Source organism: Puma concolor, chromosome C1, assembly GCF_028749965.1.
Source record: "Puma concolor isolate L17-30 chromosome C1, mPumCon1.1.hap2, whole genome shotgun sequence".
Lineage (NCBI taxonomy): Eukaryota > Metazoa > Chordata > Mammalia > Carnivora > Felidae > Puma > Puma concolor.
In genome coordinates, this window is record NC_141674.1 from 135594149 (window position 1) to 135618493 (window position 24345).

At 39.4% G+C, this 24345-nt stretch overlaps 1 protein-coding gene across 3 annotated transcripts in view; it reads left to right on the plus strand.

Moving 5' to 3' along the window:
* Positions 1 to 24345, plus strand: part of ARHGAP15 (Rho GTPase activating protein 15) — a 617790-nt gene that overhangs the window by 549163 nt on the left and 44282 nt on the right. For 2 of the 3 annotated variants that reach the window (XM_086718493.1, XM_025912351.2), the window contains one exon: positions 6581 to 6686. In XM_086718493.1, coding sequence (XP_086574619.1) covers positions 6581 to 6686 — 106 coding nt within the window. Of the gene's footprint in view, positions 1 to 6580; positions 6687 to 21734; positions 22130 to 24345 lie in introns of those variants that run through there. The other variant, XM_086718494.1, reaches the window with a different exon arrangement.

The following is a 24345-nucleotide window of genomic DNA, read 5'->3' on the forward strand; positions in this document are numbered from 1 at the left end:
ATAGATTATCATCACCCAAAGTCAAACTTACCAGGTATCTGCAGGCATTGAGAATGTGCCTTCCTTTTAATTAAATACAAAACAAGGCTTTTCTGGTTCAGAGGGAGATGGCTAGTGGGGTGGTTAGAATCTTAAAAAAATTGCAGTTGCCAACCACAGGTTAGCCTGAAGCCATGGTTATTCCTAGTTTATGATATAATGACACTTCTATTTATGATACAATGTATCTACTTATGAATTATGACCAAACACTCTTTGATAATGGGCATGATTCTGAGGACTTAGAAAGATATCACATATTATAGGCTGTTCCTGTTTTTAGGAAAGGGTACTAAAGATTAATATTTATGGCTTTGTATGATTTTGGAAACAGCCTTGAACTATGAGCAATCATGTGCCAACCCTGAGAGAGAGGATGATTGAAAAGAAAGATTTTCATTGGAAGAGGACTCACATTTAATAAGCACTCATTATCTGTGCATTGATGTGCACCGAAATGCTTAATTCTACAAACAGTCCTATGGGGTATGGGCTTTTTGGGGTTTTGAAGAATGCGAAGCATCAAAAATTCAAACAACATATCATATGTTTCCCCAAATCATATAGCAGAATAAAATTCTCACCGAGTTCTTTCAGACTTCTTCATGGTATATGGCTTCTGTTATTTTATAACATGAATTTGAAGTATATGTTTATTTGAATCCATCTGTGAGTTCTGGATTTGCCCTCACATGCTTCTCCCTAAAGTAAATGTAAGTAACTTAAAGAAATGTATCAGGCAATTTACATGACTTGGATGATTCCTCAGCATCTACCTCAAGTTTTATAATTAAAAGGCATGTCCTCAGAGATTTGTATTCAGTTGTAGGGTTACAGTAACACATAAAATGTTATCTGATGATACTCATTCTTCCTATAAGCCAGGGCAGTCTCTAAACTCGGAAATGGTCATGATACAAAAAATTAAGAATTGAACAGAAACTCAATTGCTTTCTTCCAAATATGGCCCTAATGTATAAGAGACTATCATCTTTTTCTTACAGGATGCATTATACATTCCAGAATAACTTTAAGGAGCAGAACAGCTGTGATAATTGCTGACCTTTTTAAAACGAAGGGGTACAGTTGTCCTTTAAGAGTTACAGATAAATAGAATGAGTAATACTACCAATATATTGGCTGCTGAGAGAATCTGGTCTTTTCTTCCTCTGGGTGAACCCACATAACAAAGAAGACTTAATTTTGGAAAATGATTTAACATGTGGCTATAAATAACGTAAGAATAATAAATGCATGGATGATAAGGCCAGAAAAGTGTCCAGGGGTCACCAGGTCCAGGGTTCTGCACTGCACAGAACTCTTTCAATCATTGTATAACTTTATCTTATCTCTTTGCAGAAAAGGCATTTGGTTTTAAATGTCCTTGTTTTAGTAGCAACATTTCATGCAGATAAATGTAAATGTAACTCTCATAAACTATATTTTTAAAAAATGTGTCCTCAAAACCATGAATCAGGGCAAAACTATAAAGCCACATCCTTATCATAACATTAAAGTCTATTTCACATCACGTAGAAGCTGTTACTTCTCTAAGTAGCCTGGAGTTGTTTTTCAAGAAGTTCATTTACAACAGAGTTTCATGTAGTTTGAGAATATGGGGCCAGGTGGGTGAGGGATAGGCATTAGGAAGAAATCGTTTCCTATTTTACTATTTTAACACTGGACATGCAAGTTATACGTATTTTTACATAGACATTTCTTGCCACCCAACAGTGGCAACAATGAAGCACTACAGAAAGGTTTTGTGTGCAGTTAGAGAGGAGGTTATGTTCACAGCTTAGAGACTGGTGAGGCAGTTGGGATATGGTTAGAGAACTAAAACAGAGGTAGTATAAAGCATAGAGTAAATACAAAAATAAGTCATACGGGAATGAGGTTAGGGGCAAATGTGAGGGAAAGGGTGGAGAATTATGGAGTTGCTTGTTACTGGAAAGATTTTGCAGAAGTCTCACAATTTACCTAAGAGATTCTCTAATTCTCCATAAAGAAGAAGTTCTCCCCTTTCCCTTAGGTCATAATGTAAAAAAAAGTCAGAGGTATCTCAAAGTCTTCTCAAAACTCTCAATACTTCACAATAACGAGAAACCATATGCTGAAGGAGGAATATTAATAGAAAATGCTATGTTTCAGTGCTCACTGAATCAAATGAAGACGGGTGACACATCTTTAGTAAGCTGTATATGAATCTTAGCTCATTAACCAGTCCTGTATTATGTATGTGGATTCCAATTCCTTATATGACACGTCAATAAACCAGATCTGAAAAGATGTCACTTCAATTTTAATGTATCCAATTGTATTTTTAGATGTTCTTCCACTTAGAAGTATTTGCGTTATTTCCTGATTCTACAAGCTATGAAAGAGTGGGTGTGGTATTGATTTGAAGGGGAAACCACTGCTTTCCTATAACCTTTTCAAAGATTTTGTTCTGCTTATGTTGTAAGGAAAGCAAATTTCTCTTCCTTAGTAATACTCCAGTTCTCTCTGAACCATTGTTCACTTCCCCTCCAGTACTTAAATATAACATAGCCACACAATGCGTGAACCACTATGCAATTGTGCAATTTCTCAAGTGTGTGTGAACGTAGAGAAAGAAAGAGAAAATATTCCTATGAAGTAGCCTTCGTGTAGAATGCTTCTTATAAGCAGATATGGGAACCACCATATACTTTTATAAGGATTCTTAAATGTAACTGAATTGCCCACCGATCCGATCATCAGTCCCTGTTGATCACAAAGTATCTAGTGTGCTGTGAAATGTCAGGCTACCATGGCAATTGTATTGTCACCAACGGGCAGCAACTCAGTTCGAGTACTGGCAACTGCACTTTGGATGACCACTACAACCAGGTAGAATGCTTACTGCTGAAAATAAGACATGAACCAGACACAGCATGGGCCTCAAAAAAGGGGTGAATATTTGTGGGTGAATAAAGGGGTGAGAAAGGGGTGAATATTTGTGGAGTATGTACTTTTTACTAGTCATTATGCTAGGTACATTGCATACTATCTTGTTTAATCCATAAAACTAGCCTTTTAGATATTATTCAAAGAAAGTGAGAAACTTGTCCAAGACCACACAGATGATAAAAAGCCGTTGCAGAATTCAAACCAAGGTCAGTGTATTCTAATCCATGTTCAGGTTTTTCATTTATTCGATAATTCTGTCTTCATTCATTTAACCCTCTACGTGCCAGTATAAAATCTGTCCAGCTTTATAGGAAAATTCCCAGCTTAATGGGAGAACTTAAAAGGCATTCAAGCCATGGAAACACCATGTGGAATGTTGTATAAATAGAATGTCCTAAGTGCAAAGGAACACACAAGAGAGAGAACTGACTCTGTCTCGGGCAGTTCATAGTTCTTCTACCTGATGGTTAAACAAGCTTATTAAAGTTTTAATTCCAGCTCAAGCACCATGGCAGTGACCTTGAAAATGTAAATATTTCTGATTAAGCAACCCCCAACGTTTCTTAAACCTGAGTCATATGTTCCCTGTAAAGCTGAGGTTTGCTGTTAGATGTAGCCATTTTAGGCCACCGTCCACCTAATCGTCTGTCAAACTTAACTTATGACTGCTCCTTCTGTCCCCAATGTCAACTGGTCGCTTTTTTGGAGACTCTGATGCTGACCTGATTATTATGGTGGCGAGAGATCTCAGTGAAATTGGAAATTTCCTCTCTTCTTCCTTCCTCTCCTCTCCCAATATCATCTTTATTGCTTGAACCAAGTAGTTCACCAGGTCCTCAGGTAAATGATACCTACTAGCATCATACCAACTATGCAGAATGTGTCCACCTCATGAATATGTAAATGCGCGTATAAGTATTTGTAGATGTATGTATATATATGTATTTAGATGTGAATTATATATAATCATTGGTGTGTGGTATCAGCTTCAGATGACTAAATACAAAGTATCCAAGTATCCCTAAGAGCTCTGTCCTGGACATACTACACAAATTTCACTCTCCTCTTTATTGAGCTGTTTTACTTATTTTTTCTGAGTTAGTTATATCCCACAGCCTCCAGCTGGTCCTATGTAGCATCACATTGTCTTACCATCATTGAGCAACAAGGGGGCTTTCTACCCTTTCGGCAGAAAGATTGTTATCTGCTGTATTCCATGATGTTGCAACTGGCTTTCCTTTTTCTTTCTCTCTCCTTTTTTATTTTTGTAATTTCTCTCTCTCTCTCTTCCCCTTTGTCTCTTTCATTTGCAGTTGTTTAATCCATATTATGTTGGAACTCTTCTAAGAATAACTGCAATTTTGAAAGCTCTAACTGTGGGAGGCATTATTTATAGGCCTTTGTGGTTTTGGGAGGAAGAAGAAAAGTTTCCAAGCAGAGTTCTACTAGGAAGATTGCCCCCCACTCCACTGTTGCCAAATACCATCTTTTGCAGGATATTTTCCTATAATTCCTTATTAAAAGTTTCTTTTGCAACAGTGTACTTAAAAAAAAAGAAAAACCTGCCAGCTTCTGAACTAACTCTTTCTTACCCTACTCTGTAAAGTTTATATACCTCATAACAGGTGATAATGAATTGGGCTTTTAGAAGCACTTTGTATTAGGAATTGTGTTTGGCTTTAGTATCAGAGACTCATCTTCAAAGCCTTTGGTCCAATCTGGCTGATTTTCTTACGTTAAAGAAACCCAGAGACTGTACAGGACTGATTTGACTCCTTCACAGATTCAGAGAAACTTCTTCCAGCTGAGTGGAGTCAATTCTCAAGGTCATTTGATGGTACAACCATTCCATTTACATTTTGAGGAGCAGAAAGGTAAAAAGGCTAAAAAGCTAAGTCAGCTCCTGGCACATGGCCTCTCCAGAAGTTCTGTCACTTTGACTGAAGTCTCATTGGCCTGATGTGGTCACATGTTCACTCCAGCTGCCAAGGAGGTTGGGGAAGGAACTCTTTTAGTAGAGTATACAGCCATCCCCTCAACAATGGATTGTCTTGCCAAGAAGAAGAGAATAAATATTGGGTGGATGTGTGCCTTACATATTATTCTTCTATATCGTCTTTTCCAACAGTGACCTCTTAAGGATCACCAGGAGCTCTGTAAGTTAGAGACAGAATATAGAAAGTATGGGGCGCCTGGGTGGCGCAGTCGGTTAAGCGTCCGACTTCAGCCAGGTCACGATCTCGCGGTCCGTGAGTTCGAGCCCCGCGTCAGGCTCTGGGCTGATGGCTCGGAGCCTGGAGCCTGTTTCCGATGCTGTGTCTCCCTCTCTCTCTGCCCCTCCCCCGTTCATGCTCTGTTTCTCTCTGTCCCAAAAATAAATAAAAAAAAAAACGTTGAAAAAAAAAAAATTTAAAAAAAAAAAAAAAAAAAAAAAAAAAAAAAAAGAAAGTAAAGGTACCTAAGTCAATTTGCATAAAGTATTTAAGTTGAATAAGTAATCACAGTTCAAAGTCCTGGTTAAAATTATGTAAGATGAATTCCCTAGATGCTAAGTAAGTCAATTCTTATTATGCCATCCATGCCCTTGAAGGAAAAGAGAAACAAAATGAAAGAAAGCAATCTAGGCGGTATGTAGTTTTAAACAACCTACTATATTTTTGAAAATATATGTGACTAGGTATTATGCCTTCAATTTTTAATGTTTGCATTTTTTAATTTTATAGCAAAAAAATCTCTTAGGGAGAAAAGATAACATAGAAGAAATTTTAAAAAATTATTTACCCTTCCACAAAATCAAGTGAACAATAAAATATTGGTAATTTAATCACATTTTGTGTCCTCATCTGTTCATTTCCAATTGCTGCTATAACAAGTTATCACAACTCAGTGGCTTCAGACAACACAAACATATTATCTTACACTCATGAAGGTCAGAAGTCTGAAATCTGTCTCGCTGGGAAAAATCAAGGTGTTGGCACACCTGTGCTTCTTCTGGGGACTCTCTTTCCTTGACTTTTACAGTTATTAGAGGCTATCTTCGCTCCTTAGCCCATGGCTTTTCATCAAATAATAGCCACTTATTTTTCTGTTTCCATTGATACATCATCCTTTTTCTCTGACTCTGATCCTCCTGCTTTTCTCTTAACCACCTTTGTGATTTTACTGGACCTACCCAGATAATTCTGAAATAACCTCCCCATCTCAGAGTCCCTAACTGAATCACATTGGCAAAGTCCCTTTTGTCATAGAAGGCAACATATTCACAGGTTTCAGAGATGAGGGCATGAACATCTTTGGAGAGCCGTTATTCACCCTACTGTGTCTTATAAAACAATAAAGAATTTATAAAACTGATTGAATAACTGATCTTAACAAGAAGACTATGTCAAAGCTACGCTGTTGTTGCTTGGTATTACTATGATCTACATCACAGTCAAACTAAAAAAAAACTTCATGATAAGGACGTTGTATACACCTATTCTCTTTGGTTGCTGATTAGGACTTTATGTTGCTACATCTTACTCCAAAGTTCTCCTAAGAAAATTCCCTCATACACCTATAAAATCTCTTTTTTTTTTTCTAACCTTCCTTTTATTTATTTATCTTTCAGAAAAGCAAGACTACAACACAAGAATTGAAACTATAAAGTCTCTTGTGCAAAAACTCCCTCCACCAAATCGTGACACCATGAAAATTCTCTTTGGACATCTAACTAAGTAAGTTGTAAGGGGTTCTGATTGGGTCATTGTATTCTCATTTCTTATATAGCAGTATTGAATTTCACATCTCTCAGACAAGATTTTCCAAATGTATCTATCTCAAATTTTCCCCTTAGCCAGTGTAAGTCTTCCTGAAGAAGTTGGAGAGTGTACTAAAGGTAGGAAGGAGAACCTATAAAAGGAACTTTTAAAATAATTTATTTTTCCTGGTCTTTTCAGCAAGTAGATACTTGCTCATCTATTGTCATAACCTTAACCACAGCCATAGGATGGACTGTCTTCATTGTCTAGTGTAATGGGAAGAGCATGAAATAATTCAGAACTGAGTGCAAAACAAAGCTTCATCATGTAGCAAGTGCTATGACCACGAATAAGTTACTTACACTGTCTGAAATTCAGTTTTCTCATTTGTAAAACATTGATTCATATTGGTAAGGTGCCATCCATGTAAAAAGTTAAGAGAAGAGTATTGAAGGCAAAAAAAAAAAAAAAAAAAAAAAAAGCAAGTGTAAATACCCAGTGACCCACAGAGCTTGATGTATTTGAAAGGCAGGAAGCAAGCCAGAATAGTCAGAGCTTAATGAACTAGAAGGATGGTGGTAGGAGTTAAGGTCCTAGCCATTAGATCAACTGGCATCAGATCACATAGGTTCTTGTGGGCCTCAGTGAGAGATTTGGATTGTATTCTAAATGCAATGAAAAACTGGGGCATCTGCGTGGCTCGGCCTATTGAGCGTCCAACTCTTGATTTCAGATCAGATCATGATCCCAGGGTCATGTGATCAAGCCCCATGTTGGGCTTCGTGCTGAGCATGGAGTCTGCTTAGGATTCTCTCTCTCTCCCCCTCTGCCCCTCCCCCCAGCTCATGCTCTCTCTCTCTCTCTCTCTCTCTTTCACCTCTCTCTCTAAAAAATTAATAATAATAAAATAAATAAATACAATAAAAAAAACATAAGGAGTGCTAAATTGAGGGAATATAAAAGATCACTCTGGCTGCCATGTGGAGAATTGATTTGTAAAATGGAAGCAAGGAGACCTGTACGGAGGCAACCATGGAGTCCAGGCAAGAGGTAATGATGGCTTATGTGGAGTCCTTAAAGAGATATATTGGTGATAGGTCAGGTTGGATCTGCTGCTGGTCAGAATACAGCTGGAAAAAGAAAGGAGAAAGCAAGTGTGCCTCCTAGGATTTGGGCTTAGGCACATGAAGAAATGGTAATACTACACAGATGGGTTGAATAAGAAGAGCAAACTAGAAAGCTCCATTTTGGACATGTTAAGTTGATATGGCTGGTATTCATTTGCTCTCTTTTAACACCTTCTTCAGATAAGACAGAGTGCAATACAAGTGATGAGGTTTTACCTTTTGCCATATACATATAGTAATGTTGATGCCTGATAGAGTGTCAAATAGATTGGACTGTTTTGCTTTTGTGAGATTAAATCTCCTTAATCATCCATTCCTTGGGTTGAGTCATTCCTACAGATTATTCAACCAATCCATTACATGCTTTTTACTTGTAAATTTAATACATATAATTGCACACACACAAAATTTAAGCAACAATGATGCATAGAGATTAAGAGGTAAAATTTGCCTACTGGTTACTCTTAGCCTGCTGAGCAGAAGTAACCAACATTTTTGTATATATGCTTCCAGACCTGTGTTTAAGCACGTGCAAACATGTGTATATGGTTGTTATTGTGTTAAAGTTAATCATTTTGCACATATTGTTATGCAATATTTTGCAACTCATGGACAGCCTTCCATTTCATTAAACAGACTTAAGTGATTCTCTCTAATGATGACATTGACATAGTATTCCATAGTATGGATAGTCCATAACTTGCTTAATCAGTTACTGCATTAGGGAACATGCTTTAATCTAACTCATCATATTAGTTTCTTTTCTATTTTACCCCAGAGGAGAACTTGTGTCAAAGTTCAGACTTTCCCTTATTGCCAGAACGTCCTCTCTTATCACCTCCACATAATGGCTCCAATGGGAAACCCATGTGGTTTAGTGAAAGGACCTTGGGTTTTAAGGAAATAGAAAAAGCGAGAGAGTCAAATCCTCATTTTATACCTTACTCCTCTTATGATCTCACGCACATAAAATCGGATTAAATAATATTGGCCATACCTTGTGGTTATGAGAATTAAATAAGATAATGCATATAAAATGCCTGGCACAAGGTAAGCATTCCTCAAATGTAAATTCTTTTCCCGTAGGATCCAGGCACACCATGAAAAGGGTTTCAGGTTACAAGTAAATACTGGAGTGCTTATCCCAGTAACTTTAACTGGACAAAGTCATAAATCATACCCATACTGCTATGTAATACCTAGTCTTGGAGATCTTGAGAAATATCCATTACTCAGTCTCAATTATTCCTTTTTTCCCCAACTGAACGAACAGCTATAAAATGAAGAAATGTAGAGTTAGCTAAATCCTCCTTTGAAAAAAACAAAACAGATGAAAATCCTTCCAATTAAAAATCTCAGAAGGATGAGAATCCTCCACCTTTATGCCACACTATCCCAGGAATAACAATTAATGCCTGATCATGTTTCTTATACCTAAATTAATTTCCCAATTCTGTTAGAACTTTCACTCAGTTCAGCAGAGATAGAAATAGATGTTTTAAACTAAGATTTAAGATCATATTATTATATCACCTTCGCAACATTCACATATGATTTTTTTATTATAAATGGAAAGAAAAGCGTTATTTGCTAGGTTGCCAACCTTTCTTGAATGGTGTGACCATATTCCACCCTGCACTGATTTTAAAACTGGGTTTAATTATGCACAAGTGTGTGCACATGATTATATCTTATTAATCATTTTTTGCTAAGTTTTTGATAAACAGCCAATTGTGGCATGTCATCAAAGCCTGAGAAGACTAAATAGGAAGATTGTTTAACAGGAATTTAAAAATATTCATGTTTGAAAGAATCATTAGATTGTTTTCCTTAGCCTTGATGCATTTGGTAGTTCTTCAGAAAATCTACCATCAACACTTGTGTGTAGTGTTTATTTCAAATTGTTGCAAATATATATATTTTGAAGTTTGTTTAGTGAGGGTCAGGGAATGTAATGAAGTGCCAAAAATTCCACTTGACCTACGTACTCTATAGCCAACAGAATAGAACTCCAATTTTGCACCGCACTGAATTAAACATTCCCTTGAAAGAGAAACTACAAACTGAGAAAGCTTAATACAGCACAATTGGACTACAGGGTTGGTCCCAGTCCTGTCCTCAAAAGCCAGAAGTTTTAAAGGGTTGTGAATGCATTAGGCAGAAGATTACACAACAGCTGTGTAGGCTGAATAGTCTCAGAGTCCAGAGTCCTCATTCTTGATCAAACTCAAGGTCAAGTTCTATGCTTCTGCTGTGATAACATAAGACCAGAAATTCAGAATAAGCTATCATCTCAAAATGCCATCAACCAGAAACCTTTATTAATAGCCACTTTCACAAATTGACATTACAGTAATAAGTACCGTAAGGTCCTGTAGTACCTTCTGAATCATCACATAAATGGCAAGTTCTATCTCTATAAAATATGTGTCAAATGCATTTTCCTTTAGCCTGCTTCTTTGGAAAGGCAGGGAGGCAAAGTGAAGATGAAGTTAATGAGGAAGGAGGACCTACAAAGATAAGGTTTAGTTGCTGATGGGTAGTAGAACCAGGCAAAGGAGCTATATAAGCCATAGAGAACCACTGAAACTTTATCTATGGGACAATTGCATGATGTGCTCAATATTTATGAAAGTAGTAAGACAACAGAGTGTAAGGCAAACAAGATCGAAGGAGAAAAGACCCAGGAGGCCACCTGGGAGTTGTGTTTGGATTAGAGTGATGAACATCAAATGGAAAGAAATGGCTTAAACCTTGAGACTTTTCAAAGCAAAATTCCACACAATTTTTATTTCTGTCATTTCTTTATCCTCATATCCAGTCAGCCATGGAGATAAGTCTGAGGTTTCAACGCCGGGTGATTGTGACAGTAATAATAATAATAATAAAAGGCAAAAGGAGACACTGGTTAGAAGGAAACAAACTTTTCTCTATTTTGCAAAGGTAGAGAAAGAGGAAGATGAGATCATTGGAAACTAATTAAACAGGATGAATCCCATTTTGTTGGGTGTATATTAGATCAAGCCCTTTATATGCTGCCAGTTAGGATGTACCAACCAGCATGATTGTATATATATATGTAATATATATATATATATGTAATATATATGTATATTTAATATACATATGTATACATCATATATGTAATACATTTCCAGAATGAAAATCTTTCAATTCTTCATGTCTTTTGAGCCAGTCATATTAAGTAATGGGGGAGACAGTTTATGCAGGCAAAATGGTTTATAGTTGTATTTGCGCTGGTAGAAACTTGGAAGCACCCTAAGTGTTCAGTGATAGGGGAAGGTATATAGAACATGACACATCGTATCAGCTTAGTACAATGTAGTTCATGACTGATTGATTTTTTTTATTTGGAGATCTGTTATGTTTAAGTCAGGGATACAATATCTTATATACTCAAAGAGAGTGTAACCATAGATATATGGAAAATGTGTGCATCTGGAAAAGACTGCAAAAATTTTTGTTGAAATGTTAATATTTCATTCTTAGAGTCCTTAAATTATGGGAGTTTTTTTTTGGCCATGTGTTGCTTTTTCTCTCCTAACAATGGTATAGAAGGCGACACTGAGTTTAAGAAAACAGGTGAAGTAGGGAACCAGGGTGGCTCAGTCACTTAAGTGTCCGACTTTGGCTCAGGTCATGATCTCACGATTTGTGAGTTTGACCCCCACATTGGGCTCTGTGCTGACAGCTCAGAGCCTGGAGCCTGCTTTGGATTCTGTGTCTGCCCCCCCACCCCCCGCCTTTCTCTGTCCCTCCCCTGCTCGGATTCTGTCTCTCTCTCTCTCTCTCTCTCTCTCTCAAAAATAAATAAATAAACAATAAAAAAGAGTTTCATGCAGTAGCCATCACTTATTATGTACCTATCATTTATAACTTATTATTCTAGACAAATATTATACATAAATATATATATTATTTTTATAGTAAGAGAAATAGAAGATAATTTTTAATGAAATAAATATAGGAAGAACTGCAGAAGCTGGGTTGCCAAATTTCCTGGCTTTCAGAAAATTCTTTATCTCAACACAAAATCTTTTTCCAGAACCTACATCCCTCCCTGGTCTGACTCAGCCACTTTCCCCTAGTCCCATTGAGGCTGATTTTACCTGTTTGACAAACCATACGATACCCGACCCGCCAGTCCCTTGTGAACTGTTCAGCCAAACTCTACTCTGTCCGTGACTCTCCATCAACCTCATCTGCATCTTGCTCCGTGTTCTTAGGAACACATCAAAGTGGGCACTTGCTGAGATCATCTACTCTACCTTAACTCTGAGGCAGGTATGATGAGGCTGGAGATAGACAGTTTTTCCCATGCTTCTTGTCCAGAGCCGCCCCTGTTACAGCAGTTTCCTCAAGATGGATCTCTTGCCTTGTAATCTTACTTAGCAGAATGATTCCCACAGTGAGAATTTTCTGCCAGACAGAACACCACACTGGCTTCATGGGTGCTGGTAAGTGAGATGTTTTGAAGCTGGTAGGGCCTTATCCTGTGCCTCAAACACCCTGTGTAAATAAACATTCCTAGAATCCTACCAACTACATATCTACCTGATATCTAGCACTGATCTTTTGAAGTTCTGGAATTCCTATTGCCATTACTACGAGTAAGGTGTTCTAGCTATTACTGAAGTCTTTTCCCACCTTGTTTTTATTTCCAGGATAAAAATAATACATGATGCTTAGAGAAAATAAATACAAAAGTATGTCTACCTACCAAGCTAAATTGAACTCGCCAGCCAGGTTAGCTTTGTGGCATGAATTTTGGAAGGCAAAACAATCTCAAATTTTTAAGTGGGGGAACATATGATAAAACACTTAATTCCCCTGTAGTATACATTGTTCAGAGAAACTCAAAATATCTTAGAAATGGGTGGCTTTTAGAGATGACTAATGAAATCATGTCATTCACTGAGTTTCAAAAATAGCTTTGGAAGAATATATTTGCTGCAGGCTTTAGATGCAAGTAAACATTTTTATAGGAGACTTGCACTTTGTAAAATAGGTTGAAAAGAAAACTAAAAAATCTTCCCTTTTGCATTGACTCTAAGAAAATCGCCCAGCTGTTCATAGAATTCCAAGGTGAAGAAATGATATGGCTGAATAGACAAATCTCATGGAAGCATGCCAGTTGAATGCCTCATTGAAAGGCGAAACTGTTGAGCTGTGGCTATTTTCTGAGAGTAAACTGATATTTAAAGCTTCTCTGTGGTCTTCATGGGTGTTAAATAAAATATTCTACAAAAGCATGTCAGAGGCAACTCAAATGATGATGGCCTAGAAATACAAGAGTTGTATGAGGATACAATGGTAAGGAAATAATTCATCCACCGTGGCTTTAAAATGGCATTGTGAGCATTTCTGATATTTTGGTAGAAACAATGAGACTTGCCTAAAGAATGCACTTGAAAGCCCATGATCTCTTGCCCTTCTCTCTGGTCTTTAAGAGCAATGGCTGGTAAAGCTCTCTGCCTCCCGTCAGGCCTCTGAGTGCTCAGCTCTGGTGTGCTTTGGATCAGGCTATGTTTTTCTGTGCTGTCTCTGCCACTCCCCCCTTTTTCTGTACACTTTGGTTGCTCACCCAACCATAATACCTGATAGCCAATGACTTGCAGGCCATGGGTATTTTTACTGGAAAATGAGGAACCTGTACAAATTGTTATTTTCTTTTTTCTCTCTTTTTTCTTTCCTTTTTTTTTTTTTTTTTTTTTCGTTTTCCTGAGGGACAAGGGCTGCAAGTCGTTTGAAATAAGCCAGAAGCCTAATAGCTCCTTTGCTTGTGTATTTGAAATGGCACCCTAATCACTTTGAAGAGCTAATGTACTTCCTATGGGCCCGAAATTTCTCAACTGGACTCCTGTGGCAGAATTTGGCCTGGTAGTTAAGAAAATTAATTACTCTGATCATGAGGATGAAGCAATAGTTCCCAACTCCCTGTAGTAATCATTAAAATGTCATCTACTTAGGAGACATCTTGGCACAGGATTTATAAGGTTTGTGTGCTGGGGACTAAGGTTCAATGATCCTTCCAGTGGTGGATCCTTGTTTTGGAGGAAGGCTTTGGGAGATAAGGTTTTTAAGACAGGAGGGAAATTATTACTTTAGATCTTTTATTTTAACATTTGAATGGTGACATTACCCATTGAATAATAGGAAACAAAACAAAACATAAAATGACTACTGTCCATCTACCACTGTCTTCCCTGTTGTCAGTGGTGGTCCACCCCATAGGGGTATTTTCTCATAAGAGGTAAATTTTGTAAGTTGCCCCATCCTTCTCCACTATGAATCTTGGCCTTTTACTTATTTACTTATTTACAGGGATTTGGAATCAGAAGACATAGGCTCAAGTCCCAACCTCACCCTTTAGAAGCTGTACAACATTAAAGAAAATCTTTTAATGTCTCTAACTCTCCCTTTTGGTCATATGTGAAATAGGTCAAATAAATTCACACTTATTAAAATGTTTATCAACTGTGAAATCCTGTCTATTCCTTTATGTCTTAAATGAGTGCCCTCTGTATCCCGGGCACTGGACTGGATCACAGGTTGGCAAAGTATGGCCCATCCTCAAGCTACATACAGCCTGTTGCCTGTTTTTGTCAATGAAGTTTTATTGGAACATACACACACCTATATGTTTGTGTATTGTCAAAGGCTGCTTTCATGCTACAGTGGCAAGAGTTAATAGTTGTGACAAGTTGCACAAAGCCAAAAACATTTACACTTTGACCCTTCACAGAGAAAGTTTGCTGACCCCCTAAACTCAATACTAGGGGAATACATAGGACTCCTACCCTCACTTGTCCTGTAGTCTCCTGGGGTAGATAAATTGGTAAACAATTGCAATAAATATGGTGCAATACTGCAAGACGCTGTGAGAGCACCAACCAGGAGCTGGAACTTAGCCTAGAGACACCAAAGAATGCCTCCCAGAGGAGATGGCACAGGCTATCTTAAAGATGTCAGTTTGGCAGCCAGCAGGCCTACTACAAGCACAGAGAGAACTGTGGACAAAGACGTGTGGTGTTGGAGACCTATGGTATGGCGAAGAAATAGTGAATCCTCTGACGTGATTGGAGGATTAGGAAGCATAAAAGAAGTAGCAGAACAGAAGCCCAAGATGTAGTGAACTAGAGCTAAGTTGCGAAGAAGCTTTCACAGGCTTTCTTACGAAATTCGAAATTCATTTTGTAGACATGAGGTAAATCGTGGAAGGGTCAGAAGCAGGGAGATAAGGTCATGCGATTTCTATTTATAAAGATCACAGTCTTTAAGACAGCCTGTAGGAGGGCAAACTGGAGACAGTGAAACCAGTTAAGAGCCTGGGGCGAGGGTCTAAGATAGAGACCCCAAACTAAAGAGACGCTGGGGGAGGGGACAGGTAACAGGAGTGGATACAAGAGGCACAGAGAGGGTCAATTCAATAGGACATACCCACCAAATGTATGCAAGAGGTAAGGAAGAAGGATTTCAGGATGGCACCCAGGTTTTGAACTAGCTGAGGGGTGATACCCTCAACTCACTAAAGGAAAAGACTAAACTTAGAGGCATGAAAGAAGTTGAAAATTGGGGGCTGTGATGCGATTGGTCATTCTTTATACTTCATTAGTGAATTCCATTCAAGGACAAGCAACATCTGCTGGGAATGCAGGAAAGGTGATTGGGATCTAAATACGAATTTGGGAGTCATCATCTTAAAGGCAGCAATGGGGGTATGGTCACGAATACTGGCAAGGGACAGTATGGAGCCAGAAGGGAGCTGAGGACAGATTCCCAGGGGTGCCTAACATTGAAAGAGTGGTCAGAGGAAGACACTGGGAAAAGGATCTGAGAATGGCATGCCTGGTGATAGAAAACTTGGCAAGCACAGAGGTATTATATTTTGTGGCTCCAATTGTTACTCCTCCATAGGAAGCCTAGTAAATTCTCGTGGTAACAGAACATTAGGCAGAATTTCTGGTAATGACTAGCTATTGTTCTAATCCTTATTCTCTGGTTCCTGAGAAATCATCGGAATACATATAATAACCTAGCAGGAAAAAACTGTTATTCTATAGCATGATCAGGTCCTGAAAATATCGATGAAGATGGAAATTGTAAAGAACTGAACTCTGCCGTTGGCTCATAGTTTCCAGGAATTTGTGTCACTTTGATTCCTGTTATATCCCCAAAGCTTAGTACAGAGTCCCACATATCATAGATACTCAGTCATTTTCATTGAACAGATGGAATCACATGACTTCATTGAGTGAGAAATAATAATCGAATAGCTAGTAATGGTTCCAGTTAAGATCGAGTGGAATCTTGGAACTTTGATATGTAGTTCAGACTACAACCAGAGAATATTCCTTTTTTTTTTTTTTTTAATTTTTTTTTTCAACATTTATTTATTTTTGGGACAGAGAGAGACAGAGCATGAACGGGGGAGGGGCAGAGAGAGAGGGAGACACAGAATCGGAAACAGGCTCCAGGCTCTGAGCCATCAGCCCAGAGCCCGACGCGGGGCTCGAACTCACGGACCGCGAGATCGTGACCTGGCTGAAGTCGGACGCTTAACTGACTGCGCCACCCAGGCGCCCAAGAGAGAGAGAATATTCCATTTTGAGGGGATTGGTTAGCAAGCGGTTCCTCTCAAGTTTCTGTCTCCTCACCTGATATTTATCTTTTCATCATCATGAAGAGAAAAGCAGCTCTAATTGCAAAAGAAGCAATATTACTATTAAGGTTTCATGTAAAGAGGCCCTGCGTACAATGAATGAGTAGTAAAAGAGGCTTCCCCTACTGAGGGAGCCTTGGTCAGGGACTCTGTGACCACCCGTCAGTACTGGAGCCTGTTAGATCAATCACTGCACTCCAGGGTGAGATGCCAGGGTTTCTGATTTCTTAATTGTCTGGTATTTGTAACAGATCTTGGAATAGAAAAACTTCATTTCACATCTTCTGTCATTATTCCCACTGCTAAACTAAAGGCTATCATTCCTATTTCCTATCAACACAATCATCTGGTCCATCGTTGGTTCTAGATTCAGTACTTACTTCCTAACCACTTTGAATTATTTAGCATTAGGTGAAAGAAACAAAAATTATCTTGATTACAAAAGCTTGTCTTCTGTTATTAAGTATATAAAAATTTGATTCCCCTATTTAATGGAGCAGAGACATAGCAAACTTCAAAGTAGAAGGGGGAAAAAATCAACCAGACCTCAAGTCACCTGATTTCCAGTCCACTAGACCACACTCTGCCTTCTTGCCAATACCAATACTCGATTATGTTTCCGGGGAAGAAGGAACGGTAAAACAAAAAGTGAGAAAGACCAGCCAACTATGATAAAGGCACAGGCCTATCACTTGAATCCCCCCCCCTTTTTAATTGAACACCAGCTATAATCTCAGCTCTTTAAATAAAATTACCTAACTAATTAGTAAATTGGCATATTTATATAGGGGGTTTTCTGGGTATCTGTTCTCTCTCTCTCTCTCTCTCTCTCTCCCTCAATCTCTCTCCCTTCCTCCCTCCCTCCTCCTTTTCTCCCTCCTCCCTCCCTCTAACACATTGCTTTCCACCCAAAAGCACCAGGGAAAGTTTTATTTCTGGGATTCTTTCTAAAAACAAGCTTCAATTCCACATTCATTAATGCTGTGTGTTTGTGCGCGTGTGTGTGTATATGCACACTTAGAGAAAAGCACGTTTTTTTAAAAGGCAGTGATGGTTCTGCCTTTTACCACCTTCTTTCTCCTCTTTAAATGGAAAGCACTGAACCCAGATGCCCAACCACGGAAGATATTCTTCCAGAAGCAGCATCTGGCTTCCTGGCAAGCCCTTCAGGCGAGTTGTTTGGGGAGCTTTGCAGTTGTCTCTCGGTCTGTCACGTGTAGCAGATACCATGGCCTCTCTGGCTGGCATGTCCAGGCAGCTGCCAATTCCTTTCAGTTCACCTTTAATTCTGAGAACTAGTTTCCTCATTTTCATTTCTTACTGGACTTATTTTTCTCCCCACTGCCCGTAAGAATTCTAGGACAAGAGGGGCCCCTGGGTGGCTCAGTCGGTTAAGCATCTGACTTCAGCTCAGGTCATGATCTCATGTCTCGTGGGTTCAAGCCCCGCATTGGGCTCTGTGCTGACACTCAGAGCCTGGAGGCTGCTTTGGATTCTGTGTCTTCCTTTTTCTCTGCCCCTCCCCTGCTTGCACTCTGTCTCTTTCTGTCTCTCGAAAATAATGAATAAACGTTAAAAAAATTAAAAAAAAAAGAATTCTCGGACAAGATTGTTTTCTCGTTGCTGTCTGCCTGTCAACTTCCTTTGCTGGCCTCTGTCTTTTGAACCAGAATGAAATCCTCAGACACTTAGTCCTACATTAAAATAGGTTACTTTAAATAATATTTCTTAGCCATTTCTTGTCAGCATAGCTCCTTGTAAACTGTGGGGTTGTTCCCTGAAAAGAAAAGCAAACATTCCATCGGAGTAATTTATTCTGGTCTGTACACAAGACATGAAAGTGTTCTTGACATTTGTGTATTATTTAGTTAAATCATATTGGCTCCCACATCCTTGCCACACCACGAACAAAAGAGCAACACAGGACTGGAAAAGATGAGGCAACACAGCAGCATTTACAAACAGCACCTGCTTCCGGATACTAAATTTTTAAAAGTAGGTTCGTTTTTTTTTTTACCTGTTAATATGTATGTATATATTTTTTACTTGTGAAGAATTCTGTAGGGTTTTTTATGGATAATTGTTGAGAACACAGAGTCCGATGGTAGCCCACGCACGAGGAAGCCGTGACAAGGTGCTGACAAGTCCGGCAGCAGTACCCAGAATGCAGAGGAGAAAGCAGAAATTAGAGCTGCAGGGTGACATCCAGGAATAGTTAACACGGGATAGCTGTACGTTCCCATGTTCTTGGGTTTTTTTTTTTCCTTATGCAAGAAAAAGTGCAGATTATACATGAGATTTCTGATCTCGAGACTGTATTGTCTGGGCTGAGAGAAGAGTGGACTTAAGAGTGGACAGGAAGAAATCTCAGCCATTAATAACAATTGGTCTGTGGCCAGTGACAGACCCGACACACACTTGACTTTGAAGAGATACACAACGGAAATCATGGGCTTAACTGAAATGAGAGTGTCTGGGGAACAAGGACATGAATTGAGGGGCTGTTTGGATCAAGACATTGGGAAAATCTCCTTTGAGATCACCTACATGACAGTATAGCTCAAATTTAAGATTAGAATTCTTAAGTCTGTTTTATCTCTGCCTCAATGACATTTTTTGGTCTGTAATTTTTCCTCAGGTTAACTTGCTAATGTGTACAAAGGAAGTTGAATATACATGTGGAATTCAGAAACTTTATTCCAAATGTTGCCCTTTGTGTAGAGATTACTGTGTCTCACTTCCAGTAATTTCTCCTCTTCTGTATCATATTCACATTCTTCTTAACTAGGCTATTTTATCTTCCATTGTCCCCTTTCTTTTTTCTGCCTTTTCTCCCTACATCATCATCATCCTCACTCTGAGAACTCTCTTCATCCTCGAGCACTGGCTGCCTACCATCAACCTCTCATTTATGCAGAACACAAATACACATCGAGTGACTATCATGATAGACGCTGAGCTGGAAATGAACACAATTTTACCAGGATAACAATCAGCCCCTAAGAGCAGGGGAACCTTATTCAGTTGTGATGTTTCACTTCTGCTCCACGAAGTCCACTCCCCTCAGCTGACTCTCACTCCCAACTTTCTGACACCAGCCCCTCCTCTTCTTAGGAGATTTGCAAACCAGCCTTTCTTTACAGGGATACTGTGAGTGTATTGATTGAGGAGACCTCTGTCCTTTTCTGTCTTATTTTCAAAGAGATAAGTAGAATACTTTGGGACAGAGCCACAGCAAGCAGTAGGCAAGTCATAGGTGCTGGCACTTTGGCACTAAAAACACTTACTTTTCCCTGCTGTCCATGAACTGACAATCAACATACACCTCTTAATAAATATTTTCCTTTCATCCATTTTGTTCACTCATTCATTCTTTTCACTCATTAATTAATTCTTTTATTTCCCATAGTGTTTGGGATGAGAAAAGATAAAAGAAATTACCTCTGCTCTATAGGAATTTTTATCTAATTAATTTGTGTCTCTGTGCTTGGACATCAAAACAAATTTTCTCACATAGTGAAAAGATATGCAAAGTAATGTTTTACCTAATCTGATTTTTTTTCCCATTTGAACACTTTTTTTTTTTTTTTGCCATCATTTCACATCCCAGAAAATTTCTTCTCTTAAAAACAACTCTTCTCCAATTAAAGCACAACTCTGTCCTCTTGGCTTTCTGCTCCTTCATCTTTTCCCACTTCTTTTTCACTTCCAGCTGCCATTCCAGGGTCATAAGTGCCTCCCTGGTACTGACCTTTGAGTCATCAGAAGGGGATTCCATTCATGCTCCCAGAGCCATATTTAGAGATGGAGATCCCCCAGAGAGATAGTGAGGTATTTTATGGGTGGTTTACATGTCCCACTATATTTTTCTAACCATCAAGAAAGGAGAAATAAAATGCATGCCCTGTTCTCTCTGGCCTCACTCTCTAGTCATATCGCACTGAAAATAACCAATTCCTAGAGTGCCAAGTTCTTAAAGTCATTCATACTTCCCTGGCAATGACAGGAATTTACCCTTCATCTTGGCAGAGGAAGGCCTATTTTATTCACCCCTCATCACATTCTTGCTATTCTCTGCCCGAGCTTCCCCTCCAACACCCTACAATAGGCTAGGTAGGCCTAGAAGCAAGTGGCTACATAGGGAAATGAAAGAAATGTTCCTTGTCACATCCTAGTTATTTCTGATCCCAAAGTACTTCAATCCAAGAAATGGTAATATAGAAGAAAACAGGCATGCAGTTGTGTGTGAGACCCTGGGAGGAGGAGATAGCAGGGGCGGGGAGGAGATGGCCAGAGAGACGTTTTGTTCATCACGAACGCAGCCACCTGAAAAACACCAGCTAATTAGCAGTCTGTAGCCACACAACACAGCAGTTTAGTACAAGAAGTGAACAATACTTTACCTAATTGAAACTACAGTGCAGACTTAGGTAGACTGCATGCAATTACACAGATTGGAAGTCAGCCAGGACACTGAGGTTAACAATCCCTTCTCTCACAAAAAGCACCACGGGAACTCTAATGACCACAAGTGGTAAGGGCCGTTATCCTGCATCCCATCCAAAAGGCCTCACCTCTCACAGCCCAGACTCCATCAGAAGTGCTTTATGGTGTCAACTAATTGGCTGGGGAAAAGGGTGCCCTCTGTGGGCGCAGGTGCACCTTTCCCAGGAGACACACTTACGAGTACTAGTGTGGAGGGGGCTTCAAATGAGAAGGGACATTTGGGTGGGTCACGTGGTGGCAGTGGGTGTTGTGAAGACTTCTCAGCCTGCTAGTTCAGCGGCCAGCACTACTACGGCCTAAGCATTCCAGAAAGTTCTAGGCCAGGATTTCTTAAACTTGAATGTGCTTACACATCAGGTCACCTGGAGATCTTGTTAAAAACGTAGATTCTGATTCAGGGGTTCTCAGACAGGACCTGAGATTCTGCATAGAGAACAAGCTCCCAGATGCTGCTGGTCTCTAGGTACCACAATTTCTGAAGGCAGTTCTTACAGGGAAGAGGGAAGAGTTCTTCCTGAACCAAGAGAGCAGAGGCTGGACAAAGAGAAAGAGGACTTTAAAACGAGTTTAACACCCTGAATAATCAAGTTGGCTTTCATTTGTCCTAGGAACTAAAGAACAGAAACATAGGGAGTCCAAAATAGTAAAGAATCCAATCCACTCCTAAAATCTACTCATAAAATGTCTTTTGCTCTTGGGAGACAGCAGGAGGGACGGCGTCTGGTTCCTGAACATGTTTCATGAGTGAGACACCTACTCTGAACAGTGATGGGATTTTACCCTCACTGGTTAGTGCTGTAGCAGCGACACACCGGCCAGCAGCAGCCTGTGATGACCTCCCAAGAACCAAAACTGTCTTTCAAGATGAATTAAGAGAAGACAAGATAGCAGAATGCAAACCTTCAAAGCTTGACCAATGGACGGTGAAGGGAGTGATAATCTTCCTTCAAAGCTTTGTAAAATAGAATCAGAGTTGCTGCAGAACATCAAAGAATGGGCCATTTTTAAGCTTATATTATGCAAACTTAATTTATTGCTGCGTGCTACAGAGGCTTTCATGCTAAAACCCGCATGTACCATTAAAGATTTAATTGTTAGTTGGATTAATGATTATATTCTTTATCTAGTTATTTCCTAAGTGCTTCTTATACTGATATCTACGTATTTTGTGACTTCTTGATGATAGAATTCACTTTAGATGTATGGGAAGGAACACACACACACACGCTCGCATACACACACTTAAAAAGCAAGACCCAATTAATCCCTGGTGAAAGGAGCATGAGTTCCTACATTTAGACATGCTGTAAACATGCTGTAAACTAGATAAGGCTGGGGTTTAAATATACATTTATCCTAATATATAGCTCATCAGTATAGCTGCAAAATGCTACTACTTGCCAAAGATATATAAATTTAGGGTATCATTCAAAATATATCATTTGAAATGCTCCACTGTCTAAAGCCAGTAGGGTAAAGTACATATACAAAAAGGAGAAGAATGTAAGTATCCATCAAGGAATCATCAGGATGTCTGGAGTGTCTACTGTGTGCTCCATACCACACTGGGGAGATCTGGGTAGATAAAAGAAGTATAAAGTGAGAAATGTAAAGTTCTGACAGGGGACAAAGCACTTAAGAAGAGAGAGTAAGGAAGAATTAACTGTTAAGGAGTAGGTACAGACAGAAATAGACTACAAGAGTTGAGAAGTCTCCAGTGAAAAGTGGACACTGAGTTAGGCTTTAATGCACAGGTGGAATTTTGGAAATACCAGAATGTTCCATGGGCCGGCTTGAGAAAGGCCAAAGGAAGCCAGGATGTGGCCGTGAGCAGCCTGTGCCAACCGTGACAGGGAGCAAAGGAGGCGGAGACCCAAGTGCAGGGAGGAGCCAGGTTATGAGTGGTGCCTGCAGAAAAGCTGGAATTTCACGTCTCAGATTCTACCGGGAACCAAGGCAGGTTATTGAGCAGGTGAAGAACTTTTGTTTCAAGTGTCTCAATTTATTAAGCAGTCATATGAAAATGATTTGGGGATGGAAGGGCTGAAGAAGGGGGCTGGAGCAAAGTGGATTAAACTGAGCCATTATCTTGCCATGACCAGAAAGCAATTATTCCCCATGTTGGCTATGGAGCTCTGTGGGAAGAGGGTTATTCCTAGACAGACTTTCAAGGAAGTCAAGAGTTCTTGCTGGTTGGTTTGATATGATGGATGGATGACTGGAAAGAATTGAAGTCAATGCCAAGGTGTCCAATGAGTAGACTAAAGAGAATGGAGATGTCACTGGTGGAAACTGGGTCAACTTTGGTGGAGCACCACCTAGGTGCCAGGCACTCTTCTAGGAACTGACAATCCATCAGTAAGCTTATGCATTTAAGTTTAATCACCTTTGCTCACATGGAGTTTATGCAATACATATAATATAAACAAATAAATAAAACAAGCATAATAAATAAGGAAATACTACATATATTAGACAGTGGTGCCTGCTAAGGAACTCAAGAAAATGGGGCAGAGGAGGAGGATCAAGAGTGGTGAGGGGGGGTTTGCAGTAATAATTAAGGTCCCTTGGAGAGAAGGTGATGTTTGAGAAAAGATGAGGAGTTAGTGAAGTAGATACTTGGAGTCAAAGCATTCCAGGCAGAGAGGACACCTAACATTTGGTGTCTTCAGGAACCGAGGGAGGGAGGGGAAAAGAGGAGAAGGGAGCTACATCATTGACAAGGCCCTTATGAGGCACTGGTCTTTTGCTCCAAGTGAAAAGAAAGGGAGAGCCAGTTGTAGACTTGGGAACAGGAATGGCATGAACTGACTTCTGTTTTAAAAGAATCAGGAGGTGCCTGGCTGACTGAGTCAATAGAAGATGCAACTCTTGATGCCAGGGTTGTAAGTTGAAGCCCCAGGTAGGGTGTAGAGATTACTTAAAACAAACATCAACAAAAAGAACCCAGTAAAATCTTTAAAAGAATCGGTATGCTGGGGTGCCTGGGTGGCTCAGTGAGTTAAGCATCCGACTTCAGCTCAGGTCCTGATTCGCAGCCCCGCAGCCTGATTTCGAGCCCCGCATCCAGCTCTGTAATAACAGCTCAAAGCCTGGAGCCTGTTTCAGATTCTGTCTCCCTCTCTCTCTCTGCCCCTCCCCTACTCATGCTCTGTCTCTCTCTGTCCTCAAAAACAATGAATAAGTGTTAAAAAATTACAAAAATAATAATTGGTATGCTGAGAATATATCCTAAGAAAATTGGAAAACTATTTAAATTATCCAGTTATCAGTCTAATTGGAAAGAGTTATTTGTGGGGGGAAGTGTTTCAGGCATTTG